Genomic DNA, 22,657 nt, shown 5'->3' with positions numbered 1-22,657 from the left:
CCCCAAGCCATAAGACTCAAATGGCAACCCGGACTATATGCATTCTGGCAACAGAGTTTGACTATTAGCCATAGCTAGCAAGCAAGGACCTACCTCCAGCCTGCCTGGTTAAATAAATCAAATAAAAAGGGATAGGAATGTTGCCAGCGAGAATGGCAACGGAACATAAAGAACGAACAACTGGGTCTTGTCTAGTTAATCGAACGAACGACTGGGTAACGTCTAGCAACCAAAATATGAAAAGGTATGAATTTGTTTATAAAAATTGAAATATCAATGAAAAAAAAGCATTTATAACAGTAAATGTGTGCTTTCATACTGTTTTCTTCAGAAACTGTGGCATAAGCGAGATAAACGCCTCCGTTCTGTACATTACCTTGGAAAATGAACTCCGCAAAGGGACACGGCTCCGCCTCATCCCGCTGCGTCGTCCGTTATTTTCAAGATAATGTACAGAACATTGACGTTTATCCCTTACATAAACTGGTTACCCACGTAATTAGAGCAGTAAAAATAAAAGTTGTCGTACCCGTATATTGTTTGATATACAACGGCTGTCAGTCAATCAGCATTCAGGGCTCCAACCACCCAGTTTATAATTCCCTATAATGCAATGTCTATAGTTCATTTTTACATGTTCTATTTATGAGCTGCTTTTGAAAGCTAAGTCGAATTGAAAACATTGGCATTGTTAGAATTAGATTTTCATAATAGCAAGCTAGGACTGATGGTTTGGTTAGCTAACTAGTAAGTCAATCACCTGATCAAAGCAGCCTACTGCACATTGTATTAGCATATTAATAAGCTGGTAAACACAGACCATTCAGCGCTTCAGGGTGTGGTCATAGTGACAACTGTAAATAATACTTCAATGTATGCTATATGTAGCCTGATAAAAAATATAATATAGAAACTCGTATTTAAATTAAATGTAGATATTCAACAACAAACGTTGTTTAGCCTGCACATCTTTTACATCGTGACATTGTTTGCCTCATTGCTCAAGTGGTTTGCAAGTGATTTCATTTTTCCAATGGATGTCAATTGGTTTGGATGTGTTTTTCACAACTCACAACTGTCTGTCCTGTGCAGCCATTTAATACATCAGTGCAACAATGTTATCGGCACTCTCTCTCCGCAACTTTCACAGACAGTTCATTTGGTCTAGGCCTATTGTACATTCAGCAATTGGCGAGAGCAAGCCTACTTCTCTCCATGAAAAACCTATTAGGCCGAGTACTACAAATACATCTCCTATAGATTTTGTAGCCTGTGGTTTTTCCTGGGATTTCACGAATCTTGTGTCCGTACCCTATAGCCCATTGCGCAGCTAGCCGAAGAAGCGAAATATTAGGCCTATACATATTTTATGTGTCAAAGTGCAATAAAAAAGTTAGATTATGAAATGCCATTCCTCCCATAGCAGCCATGGGCGTATTCATTAAGGAACGCTTTTACCGTTCATAACCAAATGTTTACTTCAGTTTAAGAAAAGTTTTGCAGCAGAATAGGCGTAATGAATTCACCTCAGATTTTTGGGTTCCTGTATTTTACGTTCAGCAAGCAAAAGCAAGCTGTAGTAGTAAATAAAAGGCTAGAAATAAGTGTACAACAAGCTATCTATATTTTCCTGGGACTCAGCATTTCTGTTGCGCACTAGCTCCCGACGTCATCACTACAAGCGCTATTTTATCTACCAGATACTATAAACGCCCACGTTCTGGATACGCCAAGCAAAAAGAGGGACTGATCGAACAGCCAATGGAAAGGCAAAATGCCCACCCAGCCGGGCTGAGCTAGAGTGTGTGTGTGTGTGTGTGGAGAGATCAGGGTTGTACAACAGGTTTGTTACACATAGTCGAATTCAGTATGTAAACACTCTTACAAAGGCCTTGAGGCAAGAGCAGTGTGCAGGTTTATTTTTTTCTCATGCTATTCAACTGTTACCATGCACCTGCATCAAAGATAGCTCAGATATGTGTGCCTTTTAAATTTGAATACGTACATTCCAAAATGCTGGCAATTACATGTAAGTGTTTTGAAACTGACGGCGATTTTTTTATTACTAGGCTAATGGCTTCTTGGCTAACACTTTATAATGGTAACCAAGTCACATTTTTTATTTATTAATTTTTTATTTCACCTTTATTTAACCAGGTAGGCTAGTTGAGAACAAGTTCTCATTTGCAACTGCGACCTGGCCAAGATAAAGCATAGCAGTGTGAGCAGACAACAAAGAGTTACACATGGAGTAAACAATTAACAAGTCAATAACACAGTAGAAAACAAAGTATATACAATGTGTGCAAAAGGCATGAGGAGGTAGGCAAATAATAACAATTTTGCAGATTAACACTGGAGTGATGAATGATCAGATGGTCATGTACAGGTAGAGATATTGGTGTGCAAAAGAGCAGAAAAGTAAATAAATAAAAACAGTATGGGGATGAGGTAGGTGAAAAAGGGTGGGCTATTTACCAATAGACTATGTACAGCTGCAGCGATCGGTTAGCTGCTCAGATAGCTGATGTTTGAAGTTGGTGAGGGAGATAAAAGTCTCCAACTTCAGCGATTTTTGCAATTCGTTCCAGTCACAGGCAGCAGAGTACTGGAACGAAAGGCGGCCAAATGAGGTGTTGGCTTTAGGGATGATCAGTGAGATACACCTGCTGGAGCGCGTGCTACGGATGGGTGTTGCCATCGTGACCAGTGAGCTGAGATAAGGCGGAGCTTTACCTAGCATGGACTTATAGATGACCTGGAGCCAGTGGGTCTGGCGACGATTATGTAGCGAGGGCCAGCCGACTAGAGCATACAAGTCGCAGTGGTGGGTGGTATAAGGTGCTTTAGTGACAAAACGGATGGCACTGTGATAGACTGCATCCAGTTTGCCGAGTAGAGTGTTGGAAGCCATTTTGTAGATGACATCGCCGAAGTCGAGGATCGGTAGGATAGTCAGTTTTACTAGGGTAAGCTTGGCGGCGTGAGTGAAGGAGGCTTTGTTGCGGAATAGAAAGCCGACTCTTGATTTGATTTTCGATTGGAGATGTTTGATATGAGTCTGGAAGGAGAGTTTGCAGTCTAGCCAGACACCTAGGTACTTATAGACGTCCACATATTCTAGGTCGGAACCATCCAGGGTGGTGATGCTAGTCGGGCATGCGGGTGCAGGCAGCGACCAGTTGAAAAGCATGCATTTGGTTTTACTAGCGTTTAAGAGCAGTTGGAGGCCACGGAAGGAGTGTTGTATGGCATTGAAGCTTGTTTGGAGGTTAGATAGCACAGTGTCCAATGACGGGCCGAAAGTATATAGAATGGTGTCGTCTGCGTAGAGGTGGATCAGGGAATCGCCCGCAGCAAGAGCAACATCATTGATATATACACAGAGAAAAGAGTCGGCCCGAGAATTGAACCCTGTGGCACCCCCATAGAGACTGCCAGAGGACCGGACAGCATGCCCTCCGATTTGACACACTGAACTCTGTCTGCAAAGTAATTGGTGAACCAGGCAAGGCAGTCATCCGAAAAACCGAGGCTACTGAGTCTGCCGATAAGAATATGGTGATTGACAGAGTCGAAAGCCTTGGCAAGGTCGATGAAGACGGCTGCACAGTACTGTCTTTTATCGATGGCGGTTATGATATCGTTTAGTACCTTGAGTATGGCTGAGGTGCACCCATGACCGGCTCGGAAACCAGATTGCACAGCGGAGAAGGTACGGTGGGATTCGAGATGGTCAGTGACCTGTTTGTTGACTTGGCTTTCGAAGACCTTAGATAGGCAGGGCAGGATGGATATAGGTCTGTAACAGTTTGGGTCCAGGGTGTCTCCCCCTTTGAAGAGGGGGATGACTGCGGCAGCTTTCCAATCCTTGGGGATCTCAGACGATATGAAAGAGAGGTTGAACAGGCTGGTAATAGGGGTTGCGACAATGGTGGCAGATAGTTTCAGAAATAGAGGGTCCAGATTGTCAAGCCCAGCTGATTTGTACGGGTCCAGGTTTTGCAGCTCTTTCAGAACATCTGCTATCTGGATTTGGGTAAAGGAGAACCTGGAGAGGCTTGGGCGAGGAGCTGCGGGGGGGGCGGAGCTGTTGGCCGAGGTTGAAGTAGCCAGGCGGAAGGCATGGCCAGCCGTTGAGAAATGCTTATTGAAGTTTTCGATAATCATGGATTTATCAGTGGTGACCGTGTTACCTAGCCTCAGTGCAGTGGGCAGCTGGGAGGAGGTGCTCTTGTTCTCCATGGACTTCACAGTGTCCCAGAACCTTTTGGAGTTGGAGCTACAGGATGCAAACTTCTGCCTGAAGAAGCTGGCCTTAGCTTTCCTGACTGACTGCGTGTATTGGTTCCGGACTTCCCTGAACAGTTGCATATCACGGGGACTATTCGATGCTATTGCAGTCCGCCACAGGATGTTTTTGTGCTGGTCGAGGGCAGTCAGGTCTGGGGTGAACCAAGGGCTGTATCTGTTCTTAGTTCTGCATTTTTTGAACGGAGCATGCTTATCTAAAATGGTGAGGAAGTTACTTTTAAAGAATGACCAGGCATCCTCAACCGACGGGATGAGGTCAATGTCCTTCCAGGATACCCGGGCCAGGTCGATTAGAAAGGCCTGCTCACAGAAGTGTTTTAGGGAGCGTTTGACAGTGATGAGGGGTGGTCGTTTGACTGCGGCTCCGTAGCGGATACAGGCAATGAGGCAGTGATCGTTGAGATCCTGGTTGAAGACAGCGGAGGTGTATTTGGAGGGCCAGTTGGTCAGGATGACGTCTATGAAGGTGCCCTTGTTTACAGAGTTAGGGTTGTACCTGGTGGGTTCCTTGATGATTTGTGTGAGATTGAGGGCATCTAGCTTAGATTGTAGGACTGGCGGGGTGTTAAGCATATCCCAGTTTAGGTCACCTAACAGAACAAACTCTGAAGCTAGATGGGGGGCGATCAATTCACAAATGGTGTCCAGGGCACAGCTGGGAGCTGAGGGGGGTCGGTAGCAGGCGGCAACCGTGAGAGACTTATTTCTGGAGAGAGTAATTTTCAAAATTAGTAGTTCGAACTGTTTGGGTATGGACCTGGAAAGTATGACATTACTTTGCAGGCTATCTCTGCAGTAAACTGCAACTCCTCCCCCTTTGGCAGTTCTATCTTGACGGAAGATGTTATAGTTGGGTATGGAAATCTCTGAATTTTTGGTGGCCTTCCTGAGCCAGGATTCAGACACAGCAAGGACATCAGGGTTAGCAGAGTGTGCTAAAGCAGTGAGTAAAACAAACTTAGGGAGGAGGCTTCTGATGTTGACATGCATGAAACCAAGGCTTTTTCGATCACAGAAGTCAACAAATGAGGGGGTGCCTGGGGACATGCAGGGCCTGGGTTTACCTCCACATCACCCGCGGAACAGAGAAGGAGTAGTATGAGGGTGCGGCTAAAGGCTATCAAAACTGGTCGCCTAGAGCGTTGGGGACAGAGAATAAGAGGAGCAGGTTTCTGGGCATGGTAGAATATATTCAGGGCATAATGCGCAGACAGGGGTATGGTGGGGTGCGGGTACAGCGGAGGTAAGCCCAGGCACTGGGTGATGATGAGAGAGGTTGTATCTCTGGACATGCTGGTAGTAATGGGTGAGGTCACCGCATGTGTGGGAGGTGGGACAAAGGAGTTATCAGGGGTATGAAGAGTGGAACTAGGGGCTCCATTGTGAACTAAAACAATGATAACTAACCTGAACAACAGTATACAAGGCATATTGACATTTGAGAGAGACATACAGCGAGGCATACAGTAATCACAGGTGTTGAATTGGGAAAGCTTGCTAAAACAGTAGGTGAGACAACAGCTAATCAGCTAGCACAACAACAGCAGGTAAAATGACCGATCATGACCTTTCATGTACGTAAATAAGGAAGTGATTGCATTTAATTAGTAAAGAGGGGTTTACAACATTGTTTTTCTATGAAATCACATTATTTTAATTGAAATACATTATAATGAATTAAAGTGGTCATAATTAACAAATAGTTTAAATACGTGTATCAATTTATATTTAAATCTAACATCACTTTCTGTTTTACTTTTAGCTTGCTTTGACAGTTTCCCCACCTCAACCATGTGAATTCTCTTCTTTTCCCTTACAGCTTAGACTACAGGGATCACAGAAACCACACACACACACACCTAGCATTTCACTGTATCCTATTTCTAACAGTTCAGCAGAAGGCCACCACACCACATTAGAGTTGGTAAGTGCATGATAACACAATACATTTCTATTTTCTGTTTCTGGTGGTCTTATTAGCCCAGTAGTCTACTAGTTAAAGGTGAGTAGGTTTCCTTTACTACTACAGTATATCATTTGCACTATTTTGTTGCTGTTTTTCATATAACACACACACACACATCAGCAGTTATATTGTGAACTCTCATCTCTCTCATCCCCAGTTAAGACAGAGCATATGAACAACAGTGAGACTGACTACTACAGAAAGCAGCACTGGACAGCCATGCAGGCGAAGGTAACACACACAGTTTCAGCCTCTCATTTCTCCCTTTACAATGGAGTCTAACACGTGCATAGCAGTACTCACAGATGTTGTTGGTGTACCAGCCATTTTAAAACCAACTATCACCAAGTTTACCATTGCAGACATCCTTTTCCATTCACACTAATACACATAAGCTGTTCATGTGATGTCACCATTACGTTCACTCGTTACAAAATACGCTTTTACCATATTTATTCAAAATCGAATTTTCTATCTCCTAGGAACTATCTTTCATGCAGTGTGGTTGAAATGGACAATCAAACACATCTGCTGTTGCTGCATTGAATAATAAAATTGCCATGCAATCTAATGTCTTGCACTTTCTGTCCATTCTTTTGAAGGAATGTGGATTGTCCTACAGGGAATTCTCTGAAGGATGAGGAAAGGATCCTGCAGATTGTCCTACAGGAATTGCCCTGAAAATCTTGTGGAATTACCTGCAGGATTATTACCTACAGGATATCTCACAGGATTTGGGTGCCATTTTCCTATAGGACAATTCCATCAGTAGTACCTGCATGATTCCTAGTGTGTCCTCCAGGATTCCTGTATGAATTTTGTCCTACAGAAAAGTGGCCCTGAAAATCCTGTGGGATATCCTGCAGGACTTCCTAAACCTGTAACCTGTGAAGTTCATCATTTATTTCATCTGTAGCCTAACTGCGTGGGTTCCTGAGTCATAGTGGGAGGACCACACACCATATCATCGTGCGACTCCAAGTTATGTCAATATTTGTGCATAAAGACGTATCCACCGCCATTTCTCACATAATTAATTTGACAAATTACCTGTAGACATTTCCAAAATTGTACGGAAACGTCCTGTTTCCATCACAGCTGTTTATATGGTAGGATTTTACTTGCATTAAAACTGTGGGTGGATGGATGGAATGTGGTGACTGTGATTAATGATGTTGCAGTAAAGAAAGTAACCTACCGCTACATGAACAGTATTTCATGGTCTCATGCTTCTAATGTTTACATTGTTCTCCCTGGACCATACTCTATTTGTGTTTTCAAGTTCCAGGGCTGCCAAAGAAGGCTTGCCGTGAGATTTTCTATGTGAATTTCATTTCCCCCTGGTCCAACCCCTAGACATTTTTATTTTTTACCTTTTAAAGCTAATGTCCTGCAATTCTGTATTTTGACATGGCCTATGACCGAGGTGGACATTTTTAAAACCACAGGTAGGGTGTACTCAGGATGATTTGAATGTTAAATGAACACTGAAAATCCGACAACTGTTTGAGATTTTTTGGGGGATGCACATATTTTTTAAGTGTTTGAAACTTTTTCTTCAGACAGTAATGAATTGAGATGGGTAAACAAGCTAATGGGAGAAATAATGGAAAGGTTGGAAGCAGGAATTGTTGTCCAGTCTCCTTGTCCTTAGACTGCTTTCAAGGTAAGGACACAAACATTTTGTAAATTGGGTGAACTTTCTCTTTAAAATAGGGCTGGAAGAAAATCCTGCTAGCTCTCCAGGAGGGTTGGCCACCTCTAATATACAGTACCAGTCAAAAGTTTGGACACCTAATCATTCAAGGGTTTTTCTTTATTTTACTATTTTCTACATTGTAAAATAAGTGAAGACATCAAAACTATGAGATAACACATATGAAATCATGTAGTAACCAAAAACGTGTTAAACAAATCTAAATATATTTTATATTTCAGATTATTGATGACAGCTTGGCACTCTTGGCATTCTCTCAACCAGATTTATGAGTAATAATTTTCCAACCGTCTTAAAGGAGTTCCCACATATGCTGAGCACTTGTTGGCTGCTTTTCCTTCATTTTGCAGTCCAACTCATCCAAAACCATCTCAATTGGTTTGTGGTCGAGTGATTGTGGATGCCAGGTCATCTGATGCAGCACTCCATTACTCTCCTTCTTGGTCAAATAGCCCTTACACAGCCTGGATGTGTGTTTTGGGCCATTGTCCTGTTGGAAAACAAATGATAGTCCCACTAAGTGCAAACCAGATGGGATGGCATGTCGCTATGGTAGCCATGCTGGTTAAGTGTGCATTGAAAACTAAATAAATCAGACAGTTTCACCAGCAAAGTACCCCCACACCATCACACCTCCTCCTCCATGCTTCACAGTGGGAACCACATATGCAGAGATCATCTGTTCACCTACTCTGCGTCTCACAAAGACACAGAGGTTGGGACCAAAAATCTCAAATTTGGACTCATCAGACCAAAGGACAGATTTCTACAGGTCTAATGCTCGTGTTTCTTATTATTATTGGTGTCCTTTAGTAGTGGTTTCGTTGCAGCAATTCGACCATGAAGGCCTGATTCACGTAGTCTCCTCTGAACAGTTGATGTGTCTGTTACTTGAACTCTGGGACCATATATTTGAGCTGCAATCGGAGTCTGGTAACTCTAATGAACTTATCCTCTGCAGCAGAGGTAACTCTGGTTCTTCATTTCCTGAGGCGGTCCTCATGAGAGGCAGTTTCATCACAGTGCTTGATGGTTTTTGCGACTGCACTTGAAGAAACGTTCAAAGTTCTTAATTTTCCATATTGACTGAACTTCATGTCTTAAAGTAATGATGGACTGTCATTTATGTTTGCTTATTTTAGCCTGTTCTTTGCTTAATATGGACTTGGTTTTTTACCAAATAGGGATTCTGTATACCAACCCTAACTTGTCACAACACAACTGATTGGCTCAAACACATTAAGAAGGAAAGAAATTCCACAAATTAACTTTTAACAAGGCACACCTGTTAATTGAAATGAATTCCTGGTGACTACCTCATGAAGCTGGTTGAGAGAATGCCAAGTGTGTGCAAAGCTGTCATCCAGGCAAAGGATGGCTACTTCGAAGAATCTGAATTATAAAATACATTTAGATTTTTCAAACACTTTTTTTGGTTAACATTCGATTCCATATGTGTTATATCATAGTAAATGTCTTCTACATTGTAGAATAATAGTGAAAATAGTAAACAATTAAGAAAAACTCTTGAATGAGTAGGTGTGTCCAAACATTTGACTGGTACTGTATGTTTCCCAAGTGCTGGGTGTTTAAACATTTTCTTGACATAACAATTAATTTCTCAAAATAACCCAACCTTCAAGAAAAATTGAATGAATCTTCATATTCAAGTGGTTTATGCCAGTTGAAAATCCTTGCCATCATCTTACTTTACATTTACAAAATGTGTTTATGAGTCCCTCTACCATCTCTGCCTAGCATATGCACAATAGTGAAACGTCAAATTATATTTGACGCCTGGAGCATTTTTTTTATCAGTTAATTCAAAACTGTCCATGAATGGAATTAATAATTCATTGTCAAAGACACAAGTAGGTATATCAGATTTAAAATGTGATTACACTGGAAAAATTGAGAAGAAGTGGAATAATAAAATACACTGTGTAAAACATTAGAAACACCTACTCTTCCTATCACAGACTGACCAGGTGAAAGCTGATGTAGAGGAAGGGGAGGTTAAAGAAGGAGTTTTAAGCTTTGAGATAAGGACTTTGTGTGTGCCATTCAGAGGGTGAATGGGCAAAAAACATATTTAGTGCCTTTGAACAAGGTATGGTAGTAGATGCCAGGTGCACTGGTTTGAGTTAGTCAAGAACTGCAACGCTGCTGGGGTTTTCACACTCACCAGTTTCCAGTGTGTACCAAGAATTGTCCACCACCCAAAGGACATCCAGCCAACTTGACACAATTGTGGGAAGCATTGGAGTCAACATAGACCAGCATCCCTGGGGAATGCTTTCAACACCTTGTAGATGCCATGCCCTGACCAATTGAGGCTGTTCTGATAAAAGGGTGTGCAACTCAATATTAGGAAGGTGTTCATAATGTGTTGTACACTCAGTGTAAGTGTGGGGAATAACAGTAGGGTTTTTGCTGACAAGCACACAAATTACCCTATATTTTAGTCCATTGTTAAATGAGAATTGTTCCACTGAATCAAATCCGAAAACAAGATTACATTAATCCACACCTACACCCTAACCAAGTAATTGTTATATTTATTGTCCCCCATATAGAATCAAAATGACACATTTGGGTTCACAATCTGTCAGTAAAAAATATTTATCAAGTTCCAAATCAGGTCACCAAACATCCCAGCTAAAAGATACTGTAGGTCTGTCTGCTGCCTTTCTGTTGTCACAGCCTAAATGCCATTCACCAAATGAAGGGACTAATGCGACAGGACAATGAGGTTCCGCTTGTGATGTTAAATTGCAGGCCCAGTTGAAAAGTTAATGCACTGACTATACAATGCACTAATCAGAAAAATCTAAGTAGTACTTTTCAATGCGTGAGATAAGAAGTGTGGCGCTTGAGAAGGGTCAAATGTATCACACAGCCAATGTGAGAGAGTTGCCAGCTCTGAAGTTCACTTGTCATCTTTCAGTTTTTGCTCCTTGACACACTGAATGTTCTCATTTGAATGTATCTGATGGAGCCAATTTACTTTGACACAGCTGGCTGATAAACATTCCACAGATACATTTGCTTTGCAGGGCTGCTATCTGGTTGTGCAAGATAATGAAGGTCAAACAGGTGTTGTGCATGTTAAAAAGTCCTGCTTTCTCCAGTATTACCAACCGAGATGCAAACTTCAGTCACACTACACCAGAGGTCAATTCCAGAGCGTACACAACAAAATGTGCCTAGCTTGACTAGAGCTCAAAATATTGTGTTATGACAACAATTCTGGGTTAGGTTAACGTAAACATCATGTCCTGAGAGTGTGAGTTATGTCAGAAAATATATTGCTGTGTACGGACTGCCCTATTTTCTTCATTTCATGCTTAGCCTCAGCAGGGGGAACACATACAATGTCTGTCTCTTGGTAGTGTGCCCTGTTCTGTTCCAAATCCTTCCCTGTGGCACGAGGACACATCACAGCAGTACCCATAACCCTGCGTGCTCTCCCCACTAATCTCTGACCCTGCTGCTGCACCAATATCTATTTCAGGAATGCTTCCAAACATCTAAGAGACACAGAGACAAATACAAGAGAGTTTACCTGTCACAAGACATTAGCAGCCGTGTCAGTGGCTGACACATCTGACTTAGTATGGGAGGAGAGAAAACAGAAATAAAAGTATGATTATTCATATTTGAGTTGTCAGCAAATAGGCTCCTGCTCAGATGTTTTGAAATACTAATGTTCTTGCTCTGTGTGTTTGTCATAATCTGACCAGGTAATAATGGTAGCTGGTAACCATACAGTTTGGGGCTGCAACACACAGTGGGTCAAATCCTTTAAAAATCAGTCCCAATTAGTCACGTCAATTTACACAAAGAGGTATTCAGTCATAATTCACTGGCACTGAAGGCAAAAAGCAATTAAGGGAATACAATAAATATGGAGTAAAATCTGAAGTTTATTGTTAATGATGGTGTGTGATTAATTAACTGTAGAGATTCTGTAGTTCTCAATGATACTTGCCGAGGGGGGGAAAAAAAATCTCCAGTTTTGAAATGTCCTGTCTTGAAGCGGAATCCTTCCTCCTCATCAAGCTTGAGTTCACTGGCTCAATAAGCTTCAGGGCCAGCAGGGGCTGTACTGATCTAACTCCCGAAAAATGTCCAGTAACTATGTCAACCTTGCAGTTACTCTGAGGACACAACTACCTCCCTTACAGCAAGCGTACAAGGAACCTTTTGGATAAAGAGCATGACTGAGAAACATACGAGTTTGATTGAACATTTGATTGCAGACGGTGTCTGGACTGTTTCAAGTACTTTTCGTCACAAATGATACAGTTAAGAGCATGCACCTACAGACTGCGTGCAACGAAGTGATGCCATTAAATATCACAGGTTATTTAAAGATGTCTTGAAATGTTACACGCGCGTACACACACACACACACACACACACACACATCTCTTTATTTATTTTTTTATAATGTGCCGCTGACCATTTACCCCAAATATAGATTCATAAATAACTGTAGCTCAATCATGGGGATATAAGCATAGCTTTCTGCTGTGTGGTGTAACAGTCACAATGACGCAAACACATTTGATGGTGATTTGAGTCAAAATCCCAACACTCAATACTAAAAACATTTGATTGTTAAAAGCAAACAAACAAACGATTCATTTTCATTTCTTCCGAGGAACCTTGTCTCCAAGTGGTACTTCATCAATCAGTTTCTGAAATAAGATTAGATGAGAAATGATTAAACCAAGTGACTAAATATTTGGAAAAAAACAACAACACCCCTCCACAAGGATCATCAAAGCAAACCTCCAGCATTCGAGGATAGTACGTTACGTCGTCCTCCATCTCCCCCCGGGCATCATCCACTTGGTATCTCCGACAGGCCAAAACCAGCTCGTTGGCATTGAAGAGAGGGGCCGGGTCGATGGAATGGCCATTGATGAGACTCACCAAGTACTCTCTGTAGTGTTTCCTGGAATTGATTAGGCAAAACCCAGTTAGTTACATCTAGGCATGTTTTCATGTTTTTCATGGGAACCACTCTGTTGTTATCTAAAGTGCCTTTGGGTGCTTGAAAAACACTATAGGCTGGTTGGCAGTGACATACTCGCAGAGTCCTGCATGGCCAGGCTGAGTTTGAGCCCCACAGGCCGAGTCCGTCTGCTGCCCACCCTCATCCTTCTGCTCAATCACGCCACACATCCCTGAGGGGAGGGGGGGGGGGGCGCGAGAGAGAATAAGTAGTACATCTCTCCATTTGTTTTAAGTTTTGCTGAGTAAAAACTTTAGTAAAAACTAAAGAACAGATAGAATCTTACCGGCTTGAGTTCCTGGAGGGGTGTTAGTGTTGAACTCAACACACTTGTTCTGCAAACAACAATCAAATAATGAACAGGAAGTACAATCCATCTCCAGATACTCTTAGAGTAAAATCAGTTATAACGACGGCTGTCAGAGATGACGTGTGAAGAACGTGTTAATGCATGACATGTTAATCACAGTTAAATGATTTGAAATAGCATCTCCATTTCTTCACCGCACGGACCCTTTTAAGCGCAGAACACATCTACAGTTAATGCTTGTACCTTTACGCCGCTCAAGACGGCGTGCCTCTAGCCAAAATCATGTCAAAGTTAAGCCCAATATTACCGAGCTATGCTTTGCATTTTTTCTGTGGATTCATGCACATGGCATGGGCTGTTTTAAACAACTTTCAAGCCACTATTTTATGGTTTGATAAGAAACATTGTTTAGCTAGCTAATCAGCTAGCTAGCAACCTGATAACTTGACCACTGACTAGGCTATGGACAAATTTGGATGGCAGAGAAATAACTAAAAAGGAATATGCTACTCAAAGAGATGCTTCAAAGGTAGGCTGGGTATGCAAGAATGGAGTGTGTGTGTGTGTGTGTGAGAGAGTGAGTGAGTGAGGTCTGTGTGTGTAAAGTTGTTGAACAGTACAGATGGTTACAGTGTGTTCATAACATTGTTGGATAAGTTTAAAAGCTCTTTGTATCCATAGAGACAGTTCTTTTTTCCTTTAGTTAAGACATTTAGAATTCCTGAAGCTTTAACAGTACTTAAAGCTGTGTGTGTGTGTGTGTGTGAGAAAGAGAGTGTGTGTGTGTCTGTGTGCGCGCAAGTGTTAAACTTCAAGAACATTGATAAGAGGGAGTAGGGAGCATTTACAGCTAGCTGTATGTTACAGTGACTTGTGTTGTTTATGATGAAAATGCTATGAAAACCTTCTGACGTAGATGATTTTGTGTTTCTGTCCATTACAATCAAATAATAGTACGACTGTTTCTCAATGCACTGATTTTTGAAATAGACATCTTTTAGGGCTAAATTTGAGCAAATTAAAAAAGGATAATTAACCGCGATTAACTAATGCCATTAACTAAATTATTTGAATCGTTTGACAGCCCTAGTTATAACTGCGATTGTGAATCAGAGAACTATAATGTGGTTATGGTGATTGTAATGGTGTGTGAGCATCTGTGTTTGTGTGGATGATGTGTGTGCCTACCTGCAGCAGTGCCTGCAGTCTGACAGGCTCCCAGTCCCTCAGGTAGAAGAGGCAGTCTCGAGGGTGATGGGCGTGCAGGCCTGTCACACTGCACTGGATCACTGCACACGTCTACAGAAGAGGGAGGGAGGGACAGAATAGGGTAGGGAAGGAAGGAAGGAAAGAAAGAGTGTGGGAGGAGGGAGGGAGAGAGAGGAGGCAGTGGGGAGAGACCGAGATGGCAGAATGAAATTGACTGGAGGAAGAAAAACAAATTAAAGCGACATTCAAGTCAACTCTCATTCAAACCCCTTGCCAGGAACTAGAACGATCGACGAACACAAAGACACCAAGTCATTTGAGAAGGAACTTACAGTGTGGAAGGGGTTGTTGCATCCGCTGCAGAACTGGTACCTGCACTGGGAGCAGCAGAAATGCATACAGCCTCCTTTAGACAGGGCATATTGGAACCTGCAGTTTGGACAGGCTGAGGGGGAGAGCGAGTACAGACATGAGAATGCATCGGAGGAAGAGGGTAAATAGTTTGATTGATTAACTAATCAATTGATTGAAGGATGTGGAGGGACCTAAAAAGCCCTGTAACTGACTACCTCTTTGCTAAAACAAGGTCTTAGTCAACTGGCTTAGTTCAAGCAGAAGGCCTACATTACCTCTACGGGAGTGTTGTTCATGACGCTAATGAAATGTGCTGGTTTGGGTGATGAACTATGAGTAAGACCAATTTGATCTCTCTCAGCCCAACACCTAGTGAAGTGTCTGGCTGTTCACACCTCTGCAAGTACCGACCTTTTCTGGTTAAACACTACAGTAGCTCTCAATGAGGAGGTGTTGTTTCATTTAGAAGTTGTGTGTGCCGTGTGTCTCACTGATGCCGTTGTCACGCAGGTATCCGGCCAGGCCTTGCCTCTGGTATTCTGGGTCATTCTCTCTCTTCCAGGACTGGTACTGTTCACATGACAGACCACCATGCTGAGACTCCCACTAGAGGGCACACAGAGAGAGAGACGAAGGGATAATGGAGTGAGATGGGGCTCCAGCATCTTTACTCTAAAGCCAAATATCATCTCCTCATAGCCCCAATTAATTGCAATTTCTGATTCAGATTCCCACACACACAGAGTTCATGTTTCACACTTACAGGTTTCTTGCATTGTGCACAGAAGCTGTTCCTGCACTGGAAACAGGTGACCTTCAGTTGGTCTCCATCATAGATGAACCCATAGGAGCACTGGGGGGGGAAGTTATGAAAATAAGACAGGGAAGGGAAGAGGAATACTTCAACAGTTTAAGAGCAGGTACTGGTCATTTTTAGCTAGTGAAGATGGGTATAGCATGTCATTTTATTATTTTTAACAGCCTCAATGGGGATTAGAAAAAACATATTTTTCCTTTGCCTTTGTATACATAGGATACTGAGATTTAAACTCACATGACTACACCAGAGGAACTTGGGGTCCTTGATGAGAGCTTGTTCAGTCAGCTTCTTATGAAACAGATCATATACCTCTGGCTCCAGACACTCCCGCAGCTGTGCACACACACACAGGAAATTATTATTACAGGTGTAGCCATCATTATAGACAGTACCTCACACACACACAATGCACACTGCCACCTGCATTTTGAAGGGAGAGAAGCCTCTGAAATCCCCCAAAAATTGGGCTTCACTCTGTGTTTCTTCTCTCTTCAAAGAGAGAATCTGAGGGAAATTTTGTGTGAGGTTGTTCTCTGTGTGATGTACTACCTGGATGTCCAGGGTGGAGAAGTAGCTGTTGAGGTGTTCGGGGTCGTTGATGTCAGGTTCCCAGCAGACGGGACACACCATGTCTCTGATATGCTTGTCTCTCACTGCAATGGTGAAGTGCTGCTGGAAACAGCCACAGCACACCGAGCACTGACAGGAGGTCAGAGACTGCATCTGAAACAGGAAGGAAAGTTGAAGAGAGCGAGAGAGAAAGGTGTATGAGAGTTGTAGGGGTTAGATACTGCAACAAAAAAAACACAGAAAAGCTTCTACTTCATTTTGAGCAAAGGCAAGCTAGTGCTGACATGCACGCAAACACCCACAAGTCCCCCAAAACACACAGAGAGAGAGAGAGAGTACCTTGCTGTGGGGAAACTCCGATAGGCAGATGGGGCACTCTTTGGCCAGCACCCGGCGGATGAAGTCTCGGTCTTGTGACTCGCGTACGGCCTGTACTACATCGTCCAGGGAGTAGGGGGCGGTGCGCTCCTGCAGCAAGGACAGGGCCAGCTCACAGCGGCCCCAGCTGGGCAGGTCATACACCGCCAGCAGCCTCCGACACACACGCTGGTCCCAGGGGGGAGGAAGGAGGAAGAGGAGAGAGAGAGAGAGAGAGATCAGACCAGTGGAGTGGACCAACTGATGCAGAGGCATGATAAAAGGAGAGATATGCCTTACTACAAAAGAATGCTTTTCACTGTAAAATATACATTTACATCAGAGATCAAGCAACTGTCAGATGATTGAAGAACATGTACGATCTGTGGACCTTTCTAATGGTGGTAGTTGTGAGCACATTATCATCAATATATCTATTCTGCGTTCAGCTAAATGTATGGGCCGAATGAAGCACATAGTGCAGCCCCAGTGTCCTACCTGTTTGTCGGGGTGGTTGATGTCGATGGTGGGCTCGGGCTGGTCGCTCCACATGCGCTGGTGGAAGGGCTCCAAGAGCGGTCGCTGCAGCAGAGACAGAGCCCCCCGCACCTCTCCCCCGTTCTGCCTCAGTACCTCCTGACACCGCGCCTCATCGTTGAACCCCAGAGAACATAGCTCCTTCACCTGTACATGACAGGACAGGTACATGAGAAACCAAACCCTTCTTTGAGTGTTAAAAGGCTAATTCAGGATTCAAAATAGTTCCAAGTGGAGAATCTCCATTGAAAGTATGTTCTAGTCCAGGACTAGGCTTAATACAGGTCTGGGAAACGTAAATAGAGTTCATCTGGGAAAAGTGCCAGTACAACTGACCTTAGACCTGGGCAAGGTCTGCCCTGTCTCTCACCTTAGCGTGTCTGTCTCTGAGAGACTGTCTGGCTGCTCTTTCAGTTTCTCCCCCTGCAGACAGCCAGGCCATCTTGGCCTCAGCCCTGGACAGGGTCACTCCTCCCCCTCTGGGCTGCTCCTCCTCCACACCAGTATCCTCTGCAGTACCAGTCTCGTTGGAGAGTCCGTTCTGGTTCAGTCCTGTTTTCAGGTCTGCTGCTCGAGACGACGCAGCCATGGCACAGATCTGGTCGAGCAGGTGAGGTAGCTCCGCTTTGAGCCAATCACAGGGGAGGATGTTGCCGCCCCCGGAGACGCGCATGCCTGTGTACACCTCCTCTGGACTCACTCCTTTTTTCTCTCCATCCTGAGAGAGAGAGAGAAATAAAGACAAATCTGTCATACATATTGACTAGGCCTCAGCTGCTGCTACTCACCACACTGTATGAATAAGTAAGAGGATGCTAGGTTATTTTCACACATTTGTTTTCTGAAATCTGTAGTTTTAATATTCCTGCAACCAAATCACCCAGCAATGGTACAAAAAAATTATTTTCTGAATCTAAATCTTAAATTCGCTAATATCTTGTAATATTACTAGTGGGATAATGTGATATATTATAGTTCTACAGAAAGCCTTCACTTACTCTAATAAGCTCAATCAGCTTTAGCCCCTCTTCCCTCATCAGTTTCTGTCTCCTCAAATCAGGGTCCTCCATGGGCGGGTCTTTGGGTTTGACAGACAGCACAGGGACCCTTTTGACCTGGGATGGAGGGTGGAGTTTGACTGGCATTTTGGCGGGCTCGGGACGAGGAAGGTCACACATCTCACACACTGACGCTGGAGTGTAATTGACATAAGTACAGAATTGGCACACCCACTGCAACAGAGAAGTAGAGAGAAGATGGGAAAAGAAGAGATCATTGACATGAGCTTCGAGACTCACGGGAATAGAGGAACAACAATCTGTTTGATGAAGGCAGAATCCGAAACTTTCATTTCAACTCAAATGTGCTGCTCCTGCACTGACATTAACAGTAGTTTACCTGGCTGTCTGGGTCTCCTGGCATGCCCAGTACTGGAGCAGCAGGCCGGTTGGGCGTAGGAAGGGGGTGTGTGGGAGTTGCAGGAGGCTTGGTGGCCAGGCGGGGGCGCTCACACACCTCACACAGGATACTACTGCCTGCGTTCACTACCGTACAGCTTTTACACTGCCACTCTGGTGACATACATAGTGAAAACACACTCAACACAGGGCTCTGGAAGAGGTGAATATGAACTCATCAACAGCTTATAATCATCGTAAGAGTGTCATTACATTTTCAGACAATACAACAAGCATACGAAGTAAACACAGAAATAGAGGAGTGAGACTGATTGGAGAAAAGGCAAACCACCACTATTAAAACACATACACTGTTGTGTGTGTGTGTGTGTGTATACTGACCAGTGATGGTGAAGGGCTGTGGGAACTCATCCTTAGCAGGGCCAGAGGAGGCCAGGCGTGGCCTCTCACACATCTCACACAGTATGTCCTGGATGGAGTTGACCCTGGTGCAGTGGGTACAGTGCCATGACGGGAGGGAGCTACTGGGAGAGACAGTGGAAGTGAACCTTGTGCCAAACACACAGAGCACAGAGACAGTTGCATTTTCAGCAGTAATCACCACCTATGAAAATGTATAAACTTTCTTCCTTTACTGTGCAGTTTCGCTTTCTTCTTATTTGTCATGTTTTACCTGTGGTTCTTTCGCATTTTAGAGGATGTCACGACAGTCCTGTGGTGATTGGCTCGTTCTGCGGAAGAGTGGTACAGTCTGTCACATTCCGTACACAGCCATTGCACACAAGAGTTACAATGGGCAGCCACTGGGAATATAGCACAGATAGTGCAGTTGGCTGCAGGGGAAGAGAAACGAGAAAAGGTGAAATGTTCCTTTTCAGATGTTAGAAATACACACACACACACACACACACACACACCACACACACACACACACACACACCATTGTATTGCTATCCTTGTAGGGACCAAATAATTGATTCCCATCCAAATTCCTATTTTTCAAAACCCTAAATCTAACCATAACCCTAAACGTAACCCCTAACCCTGACTTAAATTCTAACCCTAATTGTAACCCTAACCCTTAAACCTAAAATAGCATTTTCCCTTGTAGGGACCGGCAAAATGCCCCCCCCCCCCCCAAATGTTCCTTGTTTTACTATCCTTGTGAGGACTTCTGGTACCAAACAAAAATATGCTTGTGCACAGTTCTAACCTGTGTGTCTGGTAGAGATGGAGGTTGAGGTTGAGGCGTTAGCGGTCCGTACTGGAAGAAAGGCACTAGTGGGAGACTGAGACAGGGAGGATAGAGACATGTATAGGGGCTGGCTCTCTCTCAGGCTGGAGGGAATAGCTACTGCATCAGACATGGGTCCAAAGTCATCCTGGAATCATAAAGGATATTTCAGTCATCTGATGGCAGTGGACACCAACAGACACAAAACCACACAAATATAAAAACTGTCTGAAGCAGAGAGAGGCTATTAGGGCGACCTAAAAAACAAGAAGGCAGAGAGGAAGAGGACCGGTTATGGGAGAAAGGAAAAATACCTTTTGGTTCAGTGATGGGACCATTCTCTCAAAGAACTCTGGGTGGGGGTGAGCTTCCTGTGAAAGTATCAACAACAACGACTCAGTACAACAACTGATTTCATGAACCTCTGAAATATTTCAGAATAACAGTCTTCGAGACAATGCCATTGGTTCAGACCTTGAGGAGCATGTCCAGTTCCATGCGTAGACTCATGACCTCCAAGGTGACTGCTGCGACCTTCTCAATGTCAGGCTCCACGACCACATCAGGGAAACTCAGTCCGTCTGGCTGCTGGTTGGAGTAACCATAGAGACAGAGCACTGCCCTTCCTCCCTGGGGTAGAACCGAGGAGAGGAAAGGGGATAGGTTTCATGCAAAAATGTTGACATAAAATTTAGTAGAGTTAATGGTGTGTGAACATATAACTTGATCAAAACGATAGTAAGCTATAGACTCAATCAGTGTTACCCAATATTAATTTAACAGCAAATCGTTGCTGCCACTCCAATATATATATAGGATGGTCAAATGTTTTCAGTGTAAATTGAAATGGCTAAAACCAAATATAAAGTAGGTAGAAGATATAATAGAGCAGTATATTTTTAAATAAGATCATCTTTGAGAACTAACAATCATCAATGGGGCCCCCATTGATTTTATTTACAATGTTTGAGTCACTCAGATATCATAAGACTTATCTAGTAAATTATATTTAAAACTGCATTTTTTTTCTCTCTCTGCCTTATGGGAAAATGTGTAGAATTGCTGGAATTTAGCTTTAAAATAACAACATTTTGTTTCTGCGGCCAAGAGGACTGCCACTAAAATGTTAGGTCAGAGACTGCGACCTATGTCTGTCCCCCCAGCCGCTACAGACCAACTTTGCCACTGCCGCTGAAAGAAATCCTTGGGGAAACACTGTATTGAACTAGGCCTATATCAGCATAATGCCAATAAGTTTATAGTGATAAGGTAGTAGACTACATATCATTACCCAGAATCTAACCTACCTGTATTGAAGACATCCTCACCTGAATGGAATCTACTGTTGCTCTGAAGACAGGGTTGTTGTGCTTGACAGTGCGCCAGTACTTGGGCCTACTGGAGCTGGTGAGGTTACAGCCATACTTCTCCAGAATGTTCAGTGCTGTGGAAAGTCTCTGCAGGGAACCTATGGTCTGGCAGGAGAGAGAACAAAGATAAAAAAGGGTTGAACCAGAAAGAGGTTGACAAAAGAATGGACACTGAACAAAAATATTCAGCACAATTAAAGAGAGAGAGGGAAAATAACTTCTGTATTCCAAGATGTAGGCTAAGTGAAGGTGAAATGTGATGTGGACATAGTTTGAGTGTGTGCTCAAAACAGTAAACTAACTAACCTCTTTCCTGTTGTTACCGATGCTGTTCTCAATGATCATGGTCTCAGCAGCGATGTAGTGGTATTTGGCTGACGGTGGTAAGGGTATGTTGGCCATAGCTAATATTCCTGCCCGGATCTCCAGCACTGAGCCAGTGGAATGTAGACAGGCTTCCGCATGGCATCGTACCTTCTCTAGCTGGTTTGAATGTATACTGGCCATCCTGGAAAAGAGATGTCATCATAATAATAATCACACAGATCAGATAGCAAATCATTGTGGGCACTGACACACCACAGGCAGCATTGATGAGCAGTGGCAAGATTCTTGCCTTATTGACATCCATTCATAAGAGGTTACCTGTGTGCCCTGCTGTTATACCGCAAGGCTCAGTCATATCAATGGACACACACACCAGAGAGACACTGATTTACTCATTATGCAGTACTCTATATTTCCAACAACACAATGAGTAAACTTAACGTTGTTGTAGCAATTATAGCAAGGTTAAAGCCTACAACTGCACCCATGTAGAAATACTGTCATATCCTCTTACCCAGTGCTTTCGTTCAGTTGTCTACACGGACAGCCATTGAATCACGATGAGATATCAATTCATTAAAAAACAGGTGCTTTCAAAACACCATGTTATGCACGAAACACAGGCTTGTTCGCTAAAAAACAAATATACGTCTTAATTCATTTATAAAACCTGCAGTAACAGGGTCGAAAAGTATAACTGCAGTACAAGCTATAAATGTAAACAACTGCATGAGAAAAATGCCGTATTCTGCCTTGCGCAAAGAAACAAACCTCCATGCATCGCCATTGTGTGTCATTACCATAGAGAATGATAGAGACCTCTAGTGGCCGAAAGGCCATCCTCAGCCTGGGCAGCGCATGGGAGCTTCCACCATTTTAATGGAGTCAACTCATAGACAAAAACAAAACAGTAAATAGTGACAATACTGATGTCATCCACGTATCCCCAAGGAAAACTCCCCATAGCACATGAAGCCAGAAGTATTTGAATTGGAAGCATGCCATATTGCTGAATGGCACCCAAAAATTGCTAAGGATCATGGTGATAGTGGTCGTAACTAGCAAAGGATCATTGTCGACCCTGCCTGAGAGTGAACAGGAGCCTCCTTGTAGCCTGCTGAACTGTGATTG

The 22,657-nt window shown here is 43.3% G+C and overlaps 1 protein-coding gene and 1 long non-coding RNA gene across 12 annotated transcripts; one reads left to right on the top strand and one right to left on the bottom strand.

The window, feature by feature from the left end:
* Positions 1 to 7,425, top strand: LOC109871766 (uncharacterized). The gene is made up of 4 exons (XR_002252351.2): positions 1 to 244; positions 6,134 to 6,238; positions 6,438 to 6,511; positions 6,883 to 7,425. It is a non-coding gene; the product is annotated as an uncharacterized LOC109871766 (long non-coding RNA).
* A 4,478-nt stretch (positions 7,426 to 11,903) lies between these two features.
* Positions 11,904 to 22,657, bottom strand: LOC109872240 (E3 ubiquitin-protein ligase RNF31-like). Of its 11 annotated transcripts, none has more exons than XM_031807203.1 (23): positions 22,327 to 22,657; positions 21,506 to 21,707; positions 21,158 to 21,304; positions 20,304 to 20,459; positions 20,144 to 20,200; positions 19,809 to 19,977; positions 19,269 to 19,326; positions 18,977 to 19,143; positions 18,576 to 18,748; positions 18,176 to 18,409; positions 17,548 to 17,895; positions 17,139 to 17,324; positions 16,623 to 16,829; positions 16,263 to 16,436; positions 15,948 to 16,046; positions 15,657 to 15,746; positions 15,385 to 15,499; positions 14,872 to 14,984; positions 14,519 to 14,629; positions 13,307 to 13,355; positions 13,096 to 13,192; positions 12,795 to 12,960; positions 11,904 to 12,700 (listed from the first exon to the last, which is right to left on the bottom strand). In XM_031807203.1, exons 1-23 carry the CDS (start codon positions 22,524 to 22,526, stop codon positions 12,650 to 12,652), a joined length of 3,369 nt encoding a protein of 1,122 aa, XP_031663063.1. In that variant the 5' UTR covers positions 22,527 to 22,657; the 3' UTR covers positions 11,904 to 12,649. The 11 variants fall into 11 exon arrangements, with proteins under 11 accessions (XP_031663063.1, XP_031663060.1, XP_031663061.1 ...); XM_031807200.1 differs by having other exon boundaries at positions 19,269 to 19,428; positions 22,327 to 22,656; XM_031807201.1 differs by having other exon boundaries at positions 18,977 to 19,119; positions 19,269 to 19,428; positions 22,327 to 22,656.

The sequence above is a fragment of the Oncorhynchus kisutch genome, linkage group LG27 (assembly GCF_002021735.2).
Source record: "Oncorhynchus kisutch isolate 150728-3 linkage group LG27, Okis_V2, whole genome shotgun sequence".
Classification (NCBI taxonomy): Eukaryota; Metazoa; Chordata; class Actinopteri; order Salmoniformes; family Salmonidae; genus Oncorhynchus; species Oncorhynchus kisutch.
The sequence above is the reverse complement of the archived record's forward strand: the minus strand, read 5'-3'. Positions and strand labels throughout refer to the sequence as shown.

What these genes read in the sequence shown, in the direction of transcription:
- LOC109872240 (XM_031807200.1), bottom strand. Translation starts at nt 22,526, where the DNA reads ATGCTTCCAATTCAAATACTTCTGGCTTCATGTGCTATGGGGAGTTTT. An exon ending in CCTGCGTGACAACGGCATCA is followed by an intron (nt 14,985 to 15,384) that starts GTGAGACACACG and finishes TCTCCCCCTCAG; the next exon opens with CCTGTCCAAACTGCAGGTTC. An exon ending in GGCCATGCAGGACTCTGCGA is followed by an intron (nt 12,961 to 13,095) that starts GTATGTCACTGC and finishes AATCAATTCCAG; the next exon opens with GAAACACTACAGAGAGTACT.